General features: G+C 35.1%; 1 protein-coding gene across 1 annotated transcript in view; it reads left to right on the top strand.

Annotated features, from left to right (window-relative positions):
* Nucleotides 1–14,440: 14,440 nt before the first annotated feature.
* The window catches only part of SLC9C1 (solute carrier family 9 member C1), a 70,360-nt gene continuing 65,584 nt past the window's right edge, over nucleotides 14,441–19,216 (top strand). Inside the window, exons 1-3 of the mRNA XM_079155739.1 lie at nucleotides 14,441–14,541; nucleotides 17,383–17,511; nucleotides 18,455–18,620. Coding sequence (XP_079011865.1) covers nucleotides 14,452–14,541; nucleotides 17,383–17,511; nucleotides 18,455–18,620 — 385 coding nt within the window. The 5' untranslated portion in view covers nucleotides 14,441–14,451. The remainder of the gene's footprint in view (nucleotides 14,542–17,382; nucleotides 17,512–18,454; nucleotides 18,621–19,216) is intronic.

Genomic DNA, 19,216 nt, shown 5'->3' with positions numbered 1-19,216 from the left:
AGCTTGGTCTGTCAGAATCTGCTAGTGCCCTATTTTTACCAATTTCCTATTAACTCTCAAAAAAAGATCATTATTTCCTTGTATCAATAATTAACATAACCAGTTTTATTGTGTATAACTCACCATTGATAACTATTTGTTTACATACAAAAAAGTGTGTGGGGAAAGAAATCACTTGCCGTTTATCTTTATATCCCCCGCGCTTTTATGTATATAGAAATAATGCATGTAAGATGATTGTTGTGTTTTCCAGAGACCCTCATTTCCTCACAGAACTTGTACATTCAACAAGGCTTGGTGAAGCTCAAATCCTGCTTCCTTTGGAAAGCCTTCACTGATCATCTCTGTCAAACTGATCATGATCTTATTTCTGAAGAGCAATAATACAATTTTTATAGCATTTACTTTATACCAAAATAATTTTAAAGGAATCTGAGTTTAGTAGGCTTCAAAAAAATTTTTTTTCATTCTTGCTGGGCATGGTGGTGCATGCCTATAATCCCAGCTGCCGGTAATCGGGAGGCTGAGGCAGGAGAAAGTTCAAAGCCCTCCACAGCAATTTGGTGAGGCCCTAAGCAACTTAGTGCGACCCTGTCTCTAAGTAAATACAAAAAAGGCCTGGGGATGTGGCTCAGTGGTTAAGTGCCCCTGAGTTCAATCCCTGGTTTAAAAAAAAAAAAAAATTCTTCAAAAATTGGAACTTGCCTGGCGCTATGGCTAACGCCTCTCCCATGTGGGCAAGGGAAAGGGTTCCCAGGAAGGATGGGCTGGTTGCAAAATTAAAGCTAAGAAATATATGTATCAGAAATAAAGACGAAAAGGCAAGAATATTTTTGAAGCAGGAAAGTGACTGAGTCCTCTAGAAGGGTCTGGCTCTAACAGAGCAGCTCGCTTGCTTTATTTATAGTGGTACAGATCATAGAGGACTGGTAGGAGTTTTTCTTGCGAAAAACAGGATGGGAGGTGGAGGTGAGCAGGCCATTTTTCTGTAGCGGGTGACTCCCATCTCTGGTGCCTGTACTGGTGCCTATACTTGAAACTGAGCGGTGAGCTAACTCAGGATACCACATGACTCAGGCATTCTCAAATAGTCAATATCCCATTGTGAGTTCCTGAGGCCTGGCATTCCTGGTTAATGGCTCTCCACATATACCTACAATCCCAGTGACTTGGGAGGTAGGCAGGAGGATTGAAAGTTCACAGCCAGACTCAGCAACTTAGCCTCAGCAACTTAGTGAGGCCCTACGCAACTTAGGGGGACTCTGTCTCAAAATAAAACATAAAAATAACTGGGGATGTGGCTCAGTGGTTAAGCACTCCTGGGTTCAATCCCTGGTTTTAAAAAAAGAGAGAGAATGAAAGAAACAAAGGAAGGAAGAAAAAAGAAAACAGCTTTTAATTTTAAATTTTGGAAGTTGATAAGTTTTAATATTTAGTAAACTTCTGGGGTGGTGTGCCAGGAATTGAACTCAGGGGTACTCAACCATTGAGCCACATCCCAAGCCCTAATGTGTATTTTATTTAGAGACAGGGTCTCACTGAGTTGCTTAGTGCCTCACGGTAGCTGAAGCTGGCTTTGAACTCCTGATCCTCCTGCCTCAGCCTCCCAAGTCACTGGGATTAGAAGTGTGTGCTACCACAACTGGCTAGTAAACTTCTTAACCACAAAAGAGGATATCACTTAAAAATTCAAGAAAAAATCTGTGAATGAAAAACATCAATAGGTTTGAATGTATAAAAATTCTAAATTTAATAATGGTGACATTTTAAAAAATCATAATCAAAACAGGAAGCCAAATAACTGCGAGGAAATCACTTACAGTAAAATATATGTAAAAGAAACAAACTATGAATATTATCTATTGAATTTCAGTCAAATTAATTAGAAATAACAGTTACCTGATTCTTATAGTCACTGGAGTGGATTAAGAGAAAGAGGAAACACAAATAATAAAAAATAAAATTAAAATAAAAAATAACTTTAAAATATCTTTCTCAATAAAATATAGTGATTGTTTCATTAACTAATCTAATTCTATCTCTACTACTAGTTATGTATTTCCTTCCAAATGAATGACTCAAAAACAATTTTAATTTTTATTTTATTAAAATATTATGTGCATTTTATCGCTTTAAAAATTCTTTCTTAGTTTCCTTGAGTGACCATTCATCAAAATGGGTTTACATTTTTAACCTTGTGAAGATCATTTCTTTCAACAACACCTATTTATTGTTTTGTGTAAGGGCAGAAAATGCTTCTCTGACAGCCAAGAAGAAAGTTTATCAGCTATTCCTAAGCATTTACTTCTATCTTTGTCTTCCTCTTTCCTTTTTCCAGTCTTTGACCTCTCTCCCCCTCTTCATCCCTTTTCACAAGAATCAAAATAGCTTCACAAAAACTTTGAGCAAAAGTGTAAAGAGACATCCCATACCCCCAAATTATCTGGTTTTCAAAATCATTATAAAATTTCTTACCAAATATTTTGTGAGAGTAGGAATATGGAAATCACCCCTTAGTAATAATGCCAAGTAATTTCAATTAAAATAGTTAAATATTATGTTCAGAAAAAGGAAATGAATGTCATTATTCCTAAACATTTTCTCACATACGACCCAAAATGAACATCCACCTAGTTTGTCTGTCTTGATTTCATTCTTCTACTTGCCTAGAATAGACATGCTCTTTTTTCTAACCCAGGAATCAATATTCTTATATTTCAAAATCTCAATCACTCTATTTTATCCAAGAAAGTCCCTCTCCCTAGAATTCTGAGGAAACAGCATCTATCGACTCTTTGCCAGAAATCTACTGTTCCAAACCTTTACATTAACATAAGCAGTACAATATTTGGAGGTTTCTTTTCACAATATTTATTTATTTATTTATTTATTTATTTATTTATTTATTTATTTATTTATTTATTCATTCATTCATTCATTCATTCATTCAATCAATCACTTGTTTTTAAATAAACACAGCCTTAAAATTTTAAATGCCTTAGGTTCACAGGGAAATGAAGATGTATTTTACTAGCCAATCACGTCAGGGCTTGTGAGTCCCAAGCCAATGGGTACAGCCCAGGGCGGGGCGTGAAGCAAATAACTGTCTGTGAGTTTGCAGTTGGTCTTGGTGGTTCCGGAGTGAGTGAAGCTGCTGGCCTTCACTTCTCACTTTCAAACTATCAAATACTCCTGAGACTCTGGAAGGTGAGATCTATAGTTTCCTTTTGGGGAGTTGACCATTTCCATTGGTTCTTTTTCTCTCAGTCTCTTCTACCAGAACAGTAAATGTGCTTTTAACACGGTACTCAGCTACAGATTCAACCACGCCATGTTGTAGTTTCTGTCTTATGGCAGAAAAGCAAGGACTCTCCCAAAGATCAACTGGACTTTTAGTTTGAATGTCTGGCCCTTTACCCAACCCCTCCTTCATTGTGCTTTTTATCTCAACTGTTTCCAAGTGATTCACTGGCACCTTTTCACTGATAAGGCACTGAAAATCAAGCCCCAGGGAAAAGCACTTAGAAATAATGAATATGGTGAGAGTCCTGAGATGAGGAAAGACTTCTTCTGAGTCATAGTGCATTAGAAGTGTGATAGACCACCCACCTTCACAGTCAGTGAGAAAGAAGTTTGCCTAGTGTACTAAGAGAATTTCAAGACAGTCCAGCCACTGTGATTTTTATACACACACACACACACACACACACAATAAGCGATTGTTTGAACTTTACAGCTTGTTCAGATTATTGGAATCCCAGAGTGCCCTCTTAAGGATACTTATGTCACCACATTCCTGCAAAATGTGAATGAAAGGAAGACTTCTTATTTTCAGGGGCAGGATGAATTAGTGTCACATTTCGTGAGAAAGAATTTCTGAAGGCAGGTGACTCTAAAGGACAATCTACATGCTATTTGTAAAAGGGCAATTACCTTCATATTCAAAGAAATTTGAGTTTGTTTGTTTGTTTGTTTGGTTTTTTGTACCAGGGATTGAACCCAGTGGCGCTTAAACAGTGAGCCACATCCTCAACCCTTTTTTATATTTTATTTAGAGACATGCTCTTGCTGAGTTGCTTTAGGACCTTGCTAAGCTGCTAACACTGACTTTAAACTTGTGATCTTCCTACCTCAGCCTTCTGAGCTTCTGGGAGTACAGGCATGTGCCACAGCCCCCACAAAAATTGAGTTCTTAGCTATTGATAAATTAATGCAGAGAATCTCTATAGTTTATCATTATTTTTTTCTTAATAAGACTTGGTCTATAATCATTTCAAAATGGTGGAATAGAGCAGGTCGCTTTCCCTGGTGGCTCCATGTTGTGAAACCAAGAAAGCACATAGGCAGCTTCTCAGCAAGGTGGGTGAACAAAAAACAGGAGGGAGACTTCACTGAAATTTAATACTGGACACTCAGAGCAGATCAGGGACTCAGGAGGTTGGATATAATAATATAAGCAAGAAATCCCAAGAGTGGTCTCTCCACAAGCAAAGTGGAAGGGTAAGGAAATTAAAGGTGTAAGACCCCCAAAAAGGAGACCCTAACTCTGTCCCACGGATCGACGGCAACCCCAATCAACCGCAGGAGGCGTCACTTGATGCAAACCGCTAAAGGCTTTTATTCCAGCGCGCTGGGACCCAACTCGTGACTCACGCAGGAGTCGAGGAGTCAAGTCCCTAGCAGAAAATCTTACAAGTTTATAAAGGCAGAAACCACACATCGGGAGGGGTCGCACACGGAAGGGAAAAGGGGAACAAAGCCGCCGAGAAATTCCAAAGGGGGTCTGGGTTTGCTGGTAACATACAACATGTTTCACAATGTTTTACAACAGGGCGTAGATTCTGGTCAACAGTTTCTGGTAATCTTATATCCTATATATCTTAACTGTCTGAGCACTATCTTGCTCAATTTACCCTTTTACTCTCTGTTTGGGGCTGTTTCCTGGAACAGCTTTAAGGGCTTTGTTCCCATCACTGGGAGGGAGACCTTAGGGAGTTGAGATAAAACAGACAGCTTAAAAAAATGTCCATTCTTTCAAAGGAACCTGCATTTTTAGGAAGCTTGAGGTGTGTCTGGGTACAGAGAGTTTAAAGATCAAAGACACAGCCTGACTAAACTGAAAGGCATACTGCACAATATTCTTGTACAGGAAAAAAGCTGCATCTCCCCCAGTTGCATGGAGGGTCCAGTAGCTGAGTGAGTTGATTCCTGCAAACCCAAGTCTGGCCTGAAATACAGTCCTGGCAGACCCACACTGCACAGCATTGAGTGTGTCTAAGTGACCAAGAGAAAATAAATTGTGAAGAGAAGTTTACACAGGGGACACATGCTTGTGGAAACCCACTCAATTTTCCCCCTCTCTCCAATCTGGCTGCTTGCAGGACTGGTTGGGAGAGACCCACCTGGCCAGGAGTTTGAAAGAGTTCAGACAGAAGAGATTGAGTTTGGAGACTGAACCTGAAACCAGGAAATATGCCATTCACAGGTGCTGTAGTGGATTAAGAATCAGCTCCTCTACTGCACAAGTGGAACCCAGGGGAAATCCCTGGGGTGCAGTCTTCCAGTGTGAATGGGCAATTGCTGGGCCCTGGAGGTGCGCTGATTTTAAATCTCCGACCAACTGGCATTCAGCAAAGAGCCTGTAGCAAACCTAAGCCTAAACCTGGCCTCCATGAGTTCTGCCTACAGGATTAACTATCTCAATCTGACAACTCCACCCTCAGTGTGAAGCAAGCACCATATTCCAGAAGACAGCACCTAACACTGCTGAGAAGGGAAGCTGAGAATCTTTTGAACTCCAGTGGAAACAGTTCTTTAAAAAAATACCCAGGTATTTTTCCCTCCTTTTTTCTCTTCTCTGTTTAAATGTGACCTTAATGGTTCACAATATATTCATATTTCTAGCATTTTTGAAATTAGTTTTTTTCATGAATCAGTTTTTTTAGGACTGGGATGCTTAATTAGTATATTACAATTTTGTTTTGTATTCTTTCATTTTTATTTTTAATTTCATAAATATTTACTTTCTATATTTTTTTCTCTCACTTTTATGTTTCCCTTGATTCTCCTTCTCTTTTTTCTTCTGCTAACAGCCAGTCTCTATTGTTCTGTTTCTCACTTCCTTTCATTTTTTCCTTGTATCTTCTCTCTTCCTTCCTCATAATCATCACATCTTATATCACTCCTGTTCTTTCCCTGTCCACCATCTGAAATTGTAAAACCTTTTGCAAACTTGCTGTTTTTACTGTAAGCAAATAACTGATCATATCACTTCAATTTATTGTGAAAACACTGGAGATGTCATACCAGGAAATATGTTTTTTAATGCTATAAATTGTTTGCACTGGTTGTTATTATTTGTCTTCCCCAAAACAATGAGGTACGGGAAAAATTCAGGAACACTGTAAGTCTACAAGGTAGGAACTCTACTACCTCAGATCCATATTTTTAGAATGATAGATATACAACATGAAAAAGCAAGAGAACAAATCACCCCAAACAAACCAAGATACTCCAATAAAGAATACATTGACCCCACAGTGGAAAAAATGTCAGAGAAGTAGTTTAGAATGTACATAAACTAATCTGTGAGGTAAAGTACAATGTAAGGAGTGAAATTAGAGAGAAAATACAGGACGTGAAAGATCACTTCAATAAAGAGAGAGATTTTGAAAAAAAATTCAAGCAGAAATCCTTGAAATGAATGGAATCAATAAATTAAATTCAAAATTCAATGGAAAACATCACCAATGAACTAGACCACTTGGAAGACAGAGTTTCAGGCAATGAAAACAAAATGTATAATCTTGAAAATAAACTTGACCATGGAGAAAATATGTTAAGAAACTATGGAAATAACTGCCAAGAAATATGGGATAACCTGAAAGGATCAAACTTAAGATTTATTGGGATAGTGAAGGCTTGGAGATACAAGTGAAAGAAATGCACAATCTGTTAAATGAAATAATATCAGAAAATTTCCCAAACTTAAGAATGAAATGGAAAATCAGCTACAGGAGGCTTACAGGACCCCAAATATATGAAATTAAAGCAGACCCACATGAAGAAACATTATTATAAAAATGCCTACAGAATAAGGATACAATTTTAAAGGCTCCCAGAGAGAACTGACAAGTCATGTTTAGAGGGAAATCAATCTGGAACTCAGCTAATTTCTCAACATAGACCTTCAAATTTAGGAGGTCTTGGAATAATATATATCAAGCTGGGAAAGAAAATGGATGCTAATGGTATACCCAGCAAAATTAAGCTTTATAATTGATGATGAAATAAAAACCTTCATTGATAAAAGTTGAAAGAAATTACAACTAGAAAGTCTGCTCTACAAAACATACTCACCAAAATATTTTATGAAGAAGAAATGGAAAATTAAAGTGAAAACCAGCTAAGGGAGAAACTCAGTAGAAGAATAGTCAGTCAAAGGAGAAACTAATTCAAATTAAAAACCAGATATGAATCAAAATGATGGGGAATAAAAATCTTACCTCAATAATAGCATTGAATGTAAATGGCCTAAATTCATCCATCAAAAGACATAACTGGCAGATTGGATTTAAAAACAAGACTCAACAATATGTTATGTCCAAGAGACTCACTTCATAGGCAAAGACAGCCGCAGACTGAAGATGAAAGGATGGGGGAAAGCATATTGTTCACGTGGATCTTGTAAACAAGCAGGGATTTCTATCCTCATATTAGATAAAGTGTACTTTAAGCCAAAGTTAATCAGAAGGTACATAGAACGACATTTCATACTCTTTAAGAAAATTATATGTCAACAAGACATAATAGTAAATATTTATCCCCCCAAACAATGGAGCATGTGTGTACATCAAACAAAACCTTCTCAATTTTGAGAGTTAAATAGATCACAACACAATAATAGTGGGTGACTTTAACACACCTCTCTCACCACTTGATAGATCCTCCAGATAAAAACTAAATAAAGAAGCTATAGAACTAAAAAAATGCAATTAATAATTTAGACTTAACAGACACTTATATGTCTTCAATGACTGAGTACACTTTCTTCTCAGCAGCACATGGATACTCCTCTAAAATAGGCTATATCTTAGGCCACAAAGAAACTCTCAGAAAATATTTAAAAAGGGGGCTGGGGAGATAGCTCAGTTGATAGAGTGCCTGCCTTACAAGCACAAGATCCTGGGTTCAATCCCCCACACCAGAAAAAAAAAAGAAAATATTAAAAAACGGATAATATCTTGCATCCTATCAGATCATAATGGAATTAAATTAGATATCAACAATAAAAATTAAAAATAGAAGCTACTCAAACACCTGGAGATTAAATAAAATGCTATTTAATGACCAATAGATAATAGAAGAAATCAGGGATGAAATAAAAAATACTTAGAGGTAAATGAGAATAGCAATATAACATATCAAAATCTCTGGGACACTATGAAGGCAGTGCTAAGGAAAATTCATTGCATGAGCTCATTCCTTAAAAAAACAGGATGTCAACAAGAATTAATAAATAATTTAACATTACACCTCAGAGCCCTAATGAAAAAAGAATAAGGTGACAAGAAAAGCAGTAGGAGACAGGAAATAATTAAAATCAGAGCTTAAATCAATGAAATTAGAATAAAAAATAAAAAATAAAAAAATTGACAAAACAAAACCTTGTTTCTTTTAAAAAATAAATAAAATTGATAAACCCTTAGCCAAACCAACAAAGAGAAAGAAAGAATTCAAATTACTAAAATTCATGATAAAAAGGAAATATATTACAATAAAAATGAAATTAAGAAATAATAAAAAAGGAAATATGACAGACACTACTAAAATACAGACAATAATTAGAAACTATTTTGAAAATTTATACTCCAATAACATAGAAATTCTTGAAGATATTGACAAATTTCTGGAGACATATGACTACCCAAATTGAATCAGGAGGACATAGAAAATTTAAACAGATCAATTTCAAATAATGAAATTGAAGCTGCCATCAAAAGCCTACCAACATAGAAAAGCCCAGGACCAGATGGATTCTCAGCCAATTTCTACCAACCTTCAAAGCAGAACTAAGGACAATCCTTCTCAAATTATTCCATGAAATAGAAAAGGAGGGAACCCTTCTAAACTCATTCAATGGAGCTAGTATCACCCTGATATCAAAACTAGACAAAGACACATCAAGGAAAGAAAATTTAGATCAATATCCCCCAGGGATTCAAGGTTAGTTCAACATATGGAAATCAACAAATGTAATTCATCACATCAATAGACTTAAAGACAAGAATCATATGATCATCTCAATAGATGCAGAAAAAGCATTTGACAAATATAGCATCCATTCATGCTCAAAACACTAGGAAACCTAGGGATAGTAGGAACATACCTCAACGTTGTAAAAGCTGTATATGTAAACACAAGGCTGACATCATTCTAAATGGAGAAAACTTAAAAGCATTCCCTCTGAAAACTGGAATGACAAGGTTTCCCTCTTTCACCACTTCTATTTGACATAGAGTTTCCAGGGAAACTCTAGCAAGGGCAATTAGAAGAAAAAAATTAAAGGGATATGAATAGGAAAAGAAGAACTTAAAATATTCCTATTTCCCAACAATATGATTCTATCTTTAGAAGACCTAAAAAACTCCACCAGAAAACTTCTAGAATTCATAAATTAATTCAGCAAAGTATCAGGTCATAAAATTAATACCCATAAATCAATTGTGTTCCTATACATCAGTGAAGAATCCACTGAAAGAGAAATTAGGAAAACGATCCCATTCACAATAGCTTAAAAAAAAAAAAAAAAACTATTTGGGAGTCAATCTAACAAAAGAGGTGAAAGACCACTGCAATAAAAACTATAGAACTCTAAGGAAAGAAATTGAAGAAGACCTTATAAGATGGAAATATCTCCCATGTGCATAAGCAGAATTAATATTGTCAAAATAGCCATTAATATTGTCAAAATACCAAAAGCATTATACTGCTTTAGTGTAATTCCTATTAAGGTTTCAATGATGTTCTTCATATAAATAGAAAAAGCATTCATGAAATTCATTTGGAAAAATAAGAGACCCAGATAGCCAAAGCAATCCTCAGCAAGAAAAGTAAAGCAGGAGGCATCACAAAACCATATTTTAAATTATACTACAGAGCCATAGTAACAAAAACAAACATGAAGAGCAATTAAACAGAAGACTATGGAGACAAATTCACATAAATACAGTTATCTTATACTAGACAAGGTGCTATAAACATACACTGGAGAACAGATAGCCTCTTCAACAAATAGTGCTGGAAAAACTGGAAATCCATATGTAGCAAAATGAAATTAAACCCGTATATCTCTCACCCTGCACAAAACTCAACTCCAAGTGCTTTAATAACCTAGGCATTAGACCAGTGAACCTGCACCTATTAGAATAAAAAGTAAACCAAATTTCCACAAGACTCCTAAATCATAAAATCAAGATTCAATCAAGATTCAATCAAGATAAATGGGATGTAATCAAACCAAAAAGCTTCACAGCAAAAGAAACAATCAAGAATGTGAAGAGAGGGCCTACAGAATGGGAGAAAACCTTTGCCACCTGCACCTCTGAATATTAATCTCCAGGATGTATAAAGAACTCAAAAAGCTGAACACACACACCAAAACAACAACAACAACAACAAAAAAAACCTCCAACAATAAATGGGCAAAGGACCTGAACAGACATTTCTCAGAAGAAATACAATGAATCAATAAATATGTGAAAAAAATGTTGAACATCTCTAGCAATTAGAGAAATGCAAATTAAAACTACACTCAGATTTCGTCTCACTCCAGTCAGAATGGCAATCATCAAGAATACAAGTAACAATAAATGTTGGTGAGAATGTAGGAGACAAAGGTACAATCATTGCTGGTGAGACTGCAAATTGGTGCCACCACTCTGGAAAGCAGTATGGAGATTCCTCAGAAAACTTGGAATGGAACCACCATTTGACCCAGTTATCCCACTCCTTGGCCAATACCCAAAGGACTTAAAATTAGCATACTACAGTGGAGCAGTTACATCAATGTTTATAGTAGCTCAATTCACAAGGCTAAACTATGGAACCAACCAAGATGCCCTTCAGCAGATAAATGAATAAAGAAAATGTGGTAAATACACACAATGTAATATTACTTAGCCACAAAGAAGAATGAAATTATGGCTTTTGCCTGTAAATGGATGGAACTGGAGTCTATCAGGCTAAGTGAAATAAGCCAATCCCCCAAACCAAAGGCTGAATGAATATTCTCTCTGATATGCAGATGCTAACACATAATAAGGGGTGGAGGTAGGGAAGTACAGAAGTTCATTGGATTAGACAAAGGGGGAAAAAGGGAAGAGAGATGAGATGGGAATAGGAGAGACAGAATGAATCAGACATCACTTTCCTCTATGTTCCTATATGAATAGATGACCAGTGTAACTCCACACCATGTACAACAACAAGAATGGGAAGTTTTACTCCATGTATGTATGATATGTCAAAATACATCCTACTGTCATGTATAACCAAAAAGAACAAATTAAAAAATTAAAAAAATAAACTAAACTGGAGACTGTAAAAAAAAAAATCTGGTCTGATAAAGCTGTCAAAAATCAATTTAAACTGAAGAAGAATTATAATTGCATTAAAAACTTGTTTACTCTCTCTGCTGCTTCACTGTCCAAAATTTTAAAATATTAAACTAGTGTTACATTAACATTTACAGGTTAATTTAACATGAAGTCTTTTTCATTGGCTAAAAATTATTTTGAATATTTTAGAGTAACATTTTGGGACACCAAACAAAGAATTTACCACATATTCACAGTCAGGATAGAGAAATTGTGTCAGTTGATAATACATGTCCACGAATTTCAAGGATAATCAGGACTTCTGATAATTTTATTATTTTCTGAAAAGGAATATTAGGACTGATTGTGTAAACACTTATTAAGTTTATTAAATAAACAATTTAGAAATGAGAAAGATGCTATGGGAACATGTATCCCTATTTAGAGTTCAGAAAACAATGGGCTTCTTAATGATTTTAACTTCTGAAAGCATGGAGGAATGTGCAACTATCAGAATCACCTGGTATCTTTTTTTTTTTTTTGATGGAGTCAGTATGTTCCAATATGTTTGACCTTGACGTAGAGTGGGTAATTTAAGAGGGGGCAATGAAAATTGTTTCTAAAATGTTTGATGCTAATTAAGAGCAAGTATTACCAATCAAAATGTTCCTCCCTAAAATCCTAGAGCAGTGATTTCAAACCCAGAGGGCTTGTTAGAATCACTGGGAAGCTTTCAGAATTCCTAATACCCAGGATGAACCCCAGACAATTAACTTCTGAGGGTGGCACCAGGCATCAATACTTTTTGGAAACTCTCTGGGTAATTCCATGTGTAGCCAAGGTTGAGAATCTCTAGGCTTAAGGCACAACTGAACTCTGCTCTGTCACTCACATCAAGATCCCCAGGTCTGCCTCACTCCTGATATGCCAAGGTCGGGATAAGGAGTTAAGTATCTTCTGAGAGAAACAAATAAACAAACAAACACTAAACCAAACCAGTCCTTAGAGCTAGGGCCAGTGTTTAAGAGAGCTGTCCTGATGCTAATGGCTAGAGCAAGTTGTTCTCTTCTTGGACATAAACTATCCCATAGAACATCAAGATTGGTCAAAGTTATCCTAAACCACAACAAAGTGAGACAAAAACAAGGTCATTATACAATCCTTGCAACACCAAACATTCCCACTCTCCTATCCTTTACTATGGAGAGCTTTATCCTTACCCTAATCGACTCCCCCCACAAAAATAGATTTATCCCCCCAATCAGAGAATTGGCCTCACCTTTCAACAACACCCAATCTAGAATGAACCCTGACTTCCTTAGACCCTCTCTAAAACTGACCCAATCTATGCCCATGTCTCATAATAGGTTCTATCTAACACCCTTTTACTGAGAGGTCTCTGGTTCCACATGGTGAGCAATTACCTTTGTGGCAACAAATAAACAAAACCTGTCAATCACAGATGTATTTCTGGTGGTCTTTGGCTGAACAGTAAAAAGAATCCTTTCAAATAGTTGAGTAGATACAGTGTGGATAATAATTGCGTAGTGCTTGGTATTGTAAGTGAACCCAAGGTGTCACTGGTTAGTCTGCATCACATGGGATTCTGCCCCTCTCATTTAACTTAAGTTGAAAGTATCATAAAGGGAGAGGCAACCCTAATTATGGTAAACCATAAAATGTCACTAGAAATAATTAAAGGGAAAATGTGGGAGTTTTTTTGTTTAGAAAATCCTCTGAAGGTCACCTAGAAGGCAAACCCTATGCTTCTTTGATCTTCTCTGAATTTTGCAGGGAGACATAGTCACATTCAGACTAACTATAAGAAATAACAGTATGGATGAACATGGAATCTCTATCAATGTAACCTATTATAACAAAGTTCCTGGCACATGGCTGGAATTTTTCAAGACTGTATTATTGAGCACTCCCCCAGACCTCCCTGAAATCATTCTAGTACTGTCTCTGATCTGTGCTGTTGGAGGTAAGTGTCATTCTGTCTCTGACTTTATATTATGGGTATATCACATCAATGTTACTATGGGGAATTCAGGCAAGTAGCAATAGTGGGAAATAAGAATTTTGTACCTAAATTTATACTTTTATCCCAATATTTTCAATCAAAACAAACAATTATGTAGTATAACTTCTATATTTTCCTCTGTTGGATTAAAAGTATGTACAACTTCTCGATTTTTCAAGGTTCAATTTCAACAATGAAGATAACTGAAGCAAATAAACAGAAAATCATATGCAGGGCTAGGGTGTCTCATGAGTTATACTCAAATGATAAATTTATGCCTAGCTATTATACAAGGAAACCAAAAGAAAGTGCTGTTATTTGGGTTTGTTTTTGGTTTTATTTTGTACTTTAACTCAGTTAAGAATCATACTATGAAAAAGCAGAAAAAAAAATGGAAGAAAAAAAACTATAATATTATTTACTCCACTTTGATGACAATGATGTTTCTCAGGAGGTTTCATTAACATTTATTCATTATCCTTTCATTGCAGAATTGCTAATTAAACTAACTTCTGATTTATGGTATATACAAAAACTAATATAAATGTTTTGGTTAAAAAACGAACAATGAATGGTTGCTAGCAATATTTACTAATGATTCTAAGGAAATGAGATACATTATAGGAGAAATACTGATAGATTAACAATTACATCGATTCTGTGTGCTGCAAGTACACAGGGGAAAGGTCTCAGTTATAGGAAAACAGAAAATTAGTAATTGAACCGTAATTCATTGTCCTCAGTATTAAGAAATCATAGCACATGAAAGTTCTAAAAATGTGATATTATATTGCCTTTCAGTAACAACATTTTTTTGCAGCATTTTTGAACATGCACTTGAAAGACTTTCCAATTCCTCTCCCTGTGATATTATTTTTAATTGGATGCAGTTTTGAAATGCTAAGTTTTACATCTTTCCAGGTGTGTATAATAAATGAGTATTCTGCACTATAAGAATTATATGAATGCAAAGATTGCTTAAGAAAATTTGCAAAAATACTCATCCCTTCTCTGCCCTGATTGTGATTGTGATGGAGATGTTTGTGATATAGAAAAAGGATATAGGGCTGAAAAAGATGAAATCTATCTAAACATAGTCAAAGAAGAACATAGGACCGAAAATATGTAGGCAATTCAGAGTGAGTATGCATACAACCACTGAGCAGGAGTGACTAATGGGTGTTTAAGCAGAATTCAATAGCTTAGACAAGAAATTGACCAACAAGATAGAAGCTCAGGGAGAATGAGCTACTGGTGCAGAATTTTAGTAGCAAAATAAATCTAATATTGAACAACATTGACCATCTTTTGGCCTCAGAAATGTTTTGTAGAGTTTCCATAAGAATAGATGATAGTCTATAAGTACACCTAGGGTAGAATATATAAAAAAAAATTATTTATCTGCAGTCTGGAACAAGGAACAAGGCAAACCGTACATACAGTCAAGGCAGCTATAGTATTGTAAAATAGCTGGGAACAGAGTTAAGGAGAGGAGAGAGAAAATGCTTACTGTATAAGTTATATAGAATGCATTACTGTATACTTTAAATAGTACTGAAGTCCAGGAGTTTGTGGCAAACTTCTTCTGTAAAAGGTCAATATTTTACATTATGTGGGCCTTATGATCTCTGTCCAGCTATTAAACTCTACTACTATAGCTCAAAAGCTGCCAAGGACAGCACATAAACGAAATGGCATGGTTATGTCCCAATAAAATGTTATTTACAAACAAACAAACCAAAACCTGTAGGCCAGATTTAGCCCAGTATCTTTAGTTTGCCAATGTCTGACCTAGTCAGTCGCATAGATATGAGAACTTGCCTGAAAAAAATTGACTTTTCCAAATAAAATTAACCAGTAATGTTAAAAATATTACAAGAAACACACATTCAATAATGCTAAGTGAAATAAGCTAATCCCATAAAACCAAAGGCCAAATGTTTTCTCTGATAAGTGGATAATGATACAAAATGCAAGGGAGGGTTAAGGGAAAAATGGAGGAATGTTGGATTGTGTAGAGGGAAATGAGGGGGTGAGGAGGGGTTGGGGGGAAGGAAAGATAATGGAATGAGACAAATATCATTACTCTATGTACATGTATGATTACACAAATGGTGTAACTCTACATCGTGTACAACTAGAGAAAAACTGTACCCCATTTGTGTACAAGGAATCAAACAAAATTTTTAAAATTTTAAAAAAAGTATAAAGGTAATGTGAACTAAAAGAAAAAAAAAAAACACATATTCATGTAAGAACCAGAAGCAGGTTATTACTTCACTTGTCATAAAGAGGTTTTATAATTACATGATTTTAACAAAAATGCAATTTCAATTACTTCTATAAACTTTACTATTTGCCAGTAACTTCCTTAAAGGAATAGAAAGATGTGAAGGGTCTCAGGTTTTACTCCATTTTCAAGTTAACCTGCCACAGTTTCATGGTCCAGGCAAAAGACATAGGATACCTGGGTTAGAGACAAACGATTTACTACACATGGCAATAATAGTAACCAGAGTATGAGTATTTTCCTGTGCTTGTTCTCAGAATCCCAGCTGCACAGGGAAAAGCAAAGGGGGTTAGGTGAAATCTGCACACACAGTGGGACTGAATTACTCAGTGAGACAACTGAGCTTATGGAAACGGAATCATTTAAATTGAGAAGTAAACTTATTTGTTTGCTTGTCCCAGAGGGAGACATTATTTTTATTACTTTGGACTATAAATTAAACCTAATCTTCACTCTGGAGAAAAAAAACTTGCTGTATTTTTCAAGACTGTTAGCCATACAAGCATTCATGAAAAGCTATCAGAGCCTGCATTCATAAGACATCAAGTAATAAAAGTGATGTGTGGAAAATTATCATCCCAACAATAAGGTACTGCCTAATACAATAGATAGTCAGTGTTTCTTTAATGAATGAATGTTGAGTGGATATCCATAGTAAGATTTACTAATGTCAATTAAGTATTTTATGATGCACATCATTAATTAGTTATTTCATGAGTTATATTAAATTTTCAGTTTCTATCTGTTAGTCTTTTATTACTTTTATCTATATAAGCCATGACTAATTTTAATTTCTATAATTTAATATGATCATTTATTCCTTCATGGATATTTGTGCATGTTAATCCACCCATCTGAAATCTGTCTTTCTCGTGTATGCCTAAAAATATACTACATATTTTCTCATACCTTTGTCAATATGTTTCCTATACCTGTTTACAAAAATAAAATAGGCATAGAAAAGTATATTAACTTTCCTCTGTAATTGATATAATAATTATGAAAAATATAAAAATTATGAAAAACCAATAGAATAAAGACTTTAGCACTTACTACCTTTTCACACCATTTCATACTTTCATAGCCCTTCGTACCATTTCAGATTTCCTTTCTTTCTTTCTTTCTTTTTTTTTTTTGTTCTGTTTTGTTTTTGGTAATGGCACTGGGAATGGAACCCAGGGGCACTTCATCTCTACACTATATCTCCAATCCCTTTTTATTTTTCATTTTGAGACGGGGTCTAGTTAAATTGCTTAGGACCTCAGTAAATTGCTGAGGCTGGCCTTAAACTTGAAATCCTCCTACCTCAGCTTCCCAAGTTGCTCGACTACAGGTGTGCGCCACTTTGGTGCCCTTTTCAGATTTTCTTTCTCTGTTGTTAGAAATAGGGGTATGTGGTATACTATATTGGTAGATATCCTATACTAAGAAAGAGATGGACAAATAAGAATAAAAGGATTTTATGTTACTAGATCCAAAGATATGCAGATGCCATTCAATGGATGAATCCAGAGTTATTTTTTGGTATATTTACACCAGTAATTATCTTTAATGTTGCATATGACATGGATGTATACATGCTTCAAAAGTTACTTTGGCAGGTAAGTATTCTTTTTCAGTAATACCATTCATTCATGAACCACATTATTTTCAGATTTTAAAAATTTGGCTACAAGGTAGAAAACAAAAATGATTGAAAAATGTACAGAGTATCAGAGTCATAAATTCAGCTTAGTATTTTAATGAATAAACTGTGTCTTGGCAATTAACTAGCACATTAGCAACCCAGGGGAAAAATGATGGAAGAAAAAAAAGTAATTCTGAAAATATGACTGGCAGAACTTCAATTTAAATTTTTACTCTGAGAAGCTATAAAAGAGCTAATTTGAAATATACTAGCTCTAGGAAAAAGAAATAATTGAGAAAAATCATGTTTTAATTCTTACAGTCTAAAACTTCCTATATCCACATTTCAAAGAAAAAAAGCAGATAAGAAAATTCATAGAAGCAGCTGTAACCCTGTTTAAAAAAAATTTTTTTTTAATCTTAGGAAATTTGGACTGTATCAGGGAATGAACTTAAGATTAAATACTCCGGAACAGGAGCAGGGTGTACATTTCTTTCAAAGTAATCAAAATAGGTTTGTAAATAAAAGGCATGATCTAAAACAAAACTATTAGAACAATTTACATTTTAACCCAAATCCAGGTACATAAAGGTCAGATGAAAGAAAAGAAAAAGGTCAGATGAATGACAAAAAGATGAAACTGAAAAGAACAGAGATCTGATTTTGGGTTTGGTTGACTCAGACGATCTCTGCTGAGCCATTTCCTGCATCTCTGGTTATGTGGGGTTAGGTGGGGTTTTCGGGCAGGGGTTAGCTGGAACAGAGCCAGTGGGTGGTCCCCCAATTCATGCACTTCTTGATTGGTGCTGTTAGTGTTATCTGGTTCTACATTTCTAATAATCCTGATCATCTGCTTTTTAAAATGGAATACAAAACCAATCTGATTTTGATTTTTCTTCTCCAAACTTTCTTTGCAGATACTTTTGATCACAATTCCCGGTTTTGTGATTAATTATGTCTTAATTATTTGGTATCTGCAATCTGTGAATAAATTACCATTGAAGACCATGCCATGGCTCCTATTTTCAGTTATCCTTATAAGTTCAGACCCCATGCTGACTGCAGCTGCCATAAGAGATCTAGGTAGGTATATTTTTCTTATTTCCTTTATTGCCTATATCATATTTTAGAGTTCATGTGTGTTTATATTAAATCTTTTGTTTGTGGTTGTTTTTCACTATGTGAAGTGGTGTGGTGAGATTGTAGTGAGGATTGAGGATTAGCAAAGATTCTGGAAGTGAAGATTAGGACAGAAGGAAATGCCAGCTATGGGCTTACTTTAGTGTCCAACTGTGAATTAGCACACAGGATTATTTAGAATTCTTTATACAAGCTTCTATCTGAACCAACAGAATAATTACAATGTTACATATTCATGTGGCGACCTTTCTCTTACTCAGGTTTGTTTTTTTGTTGTTGTTGTTGTTTTTTTTTTTTTTTTTTTTTTTTTTTTGAAAATGATCATTAGGATGATCACACTTTAAAAGAGAAATTCCTTTAGAGTCATTGTCACCATTAAGACCGAAAGCCTGAAAAGTCAAAAATGATAAAATTATTGATCACATAGTTTTATAATATATATTGCTTTTGGATGAATAAATCTATATTTAAATGTAAAATACCAGGTTAATTTAAGAAAAGCAAAATAATCTAAGAGCCTCATACAAGAAAACTACTAA

Source organism: Sciurus vulgaris, assembly GCF_902686455.1.
Source record: "Sciurus vulgaris genome assembly, chromosome: 10".
Taxonomy (NCBI): Eukaryota; Metazoa; Chordata; class Mammalia; order Rodentia; family Sciuridae; genus Sciurus; species Sciurus vulgaris.
Note: the sequence above shows the minus strand (reverse complement) of the source record. Positions and strands in the feature narration are given on the sequence as shown.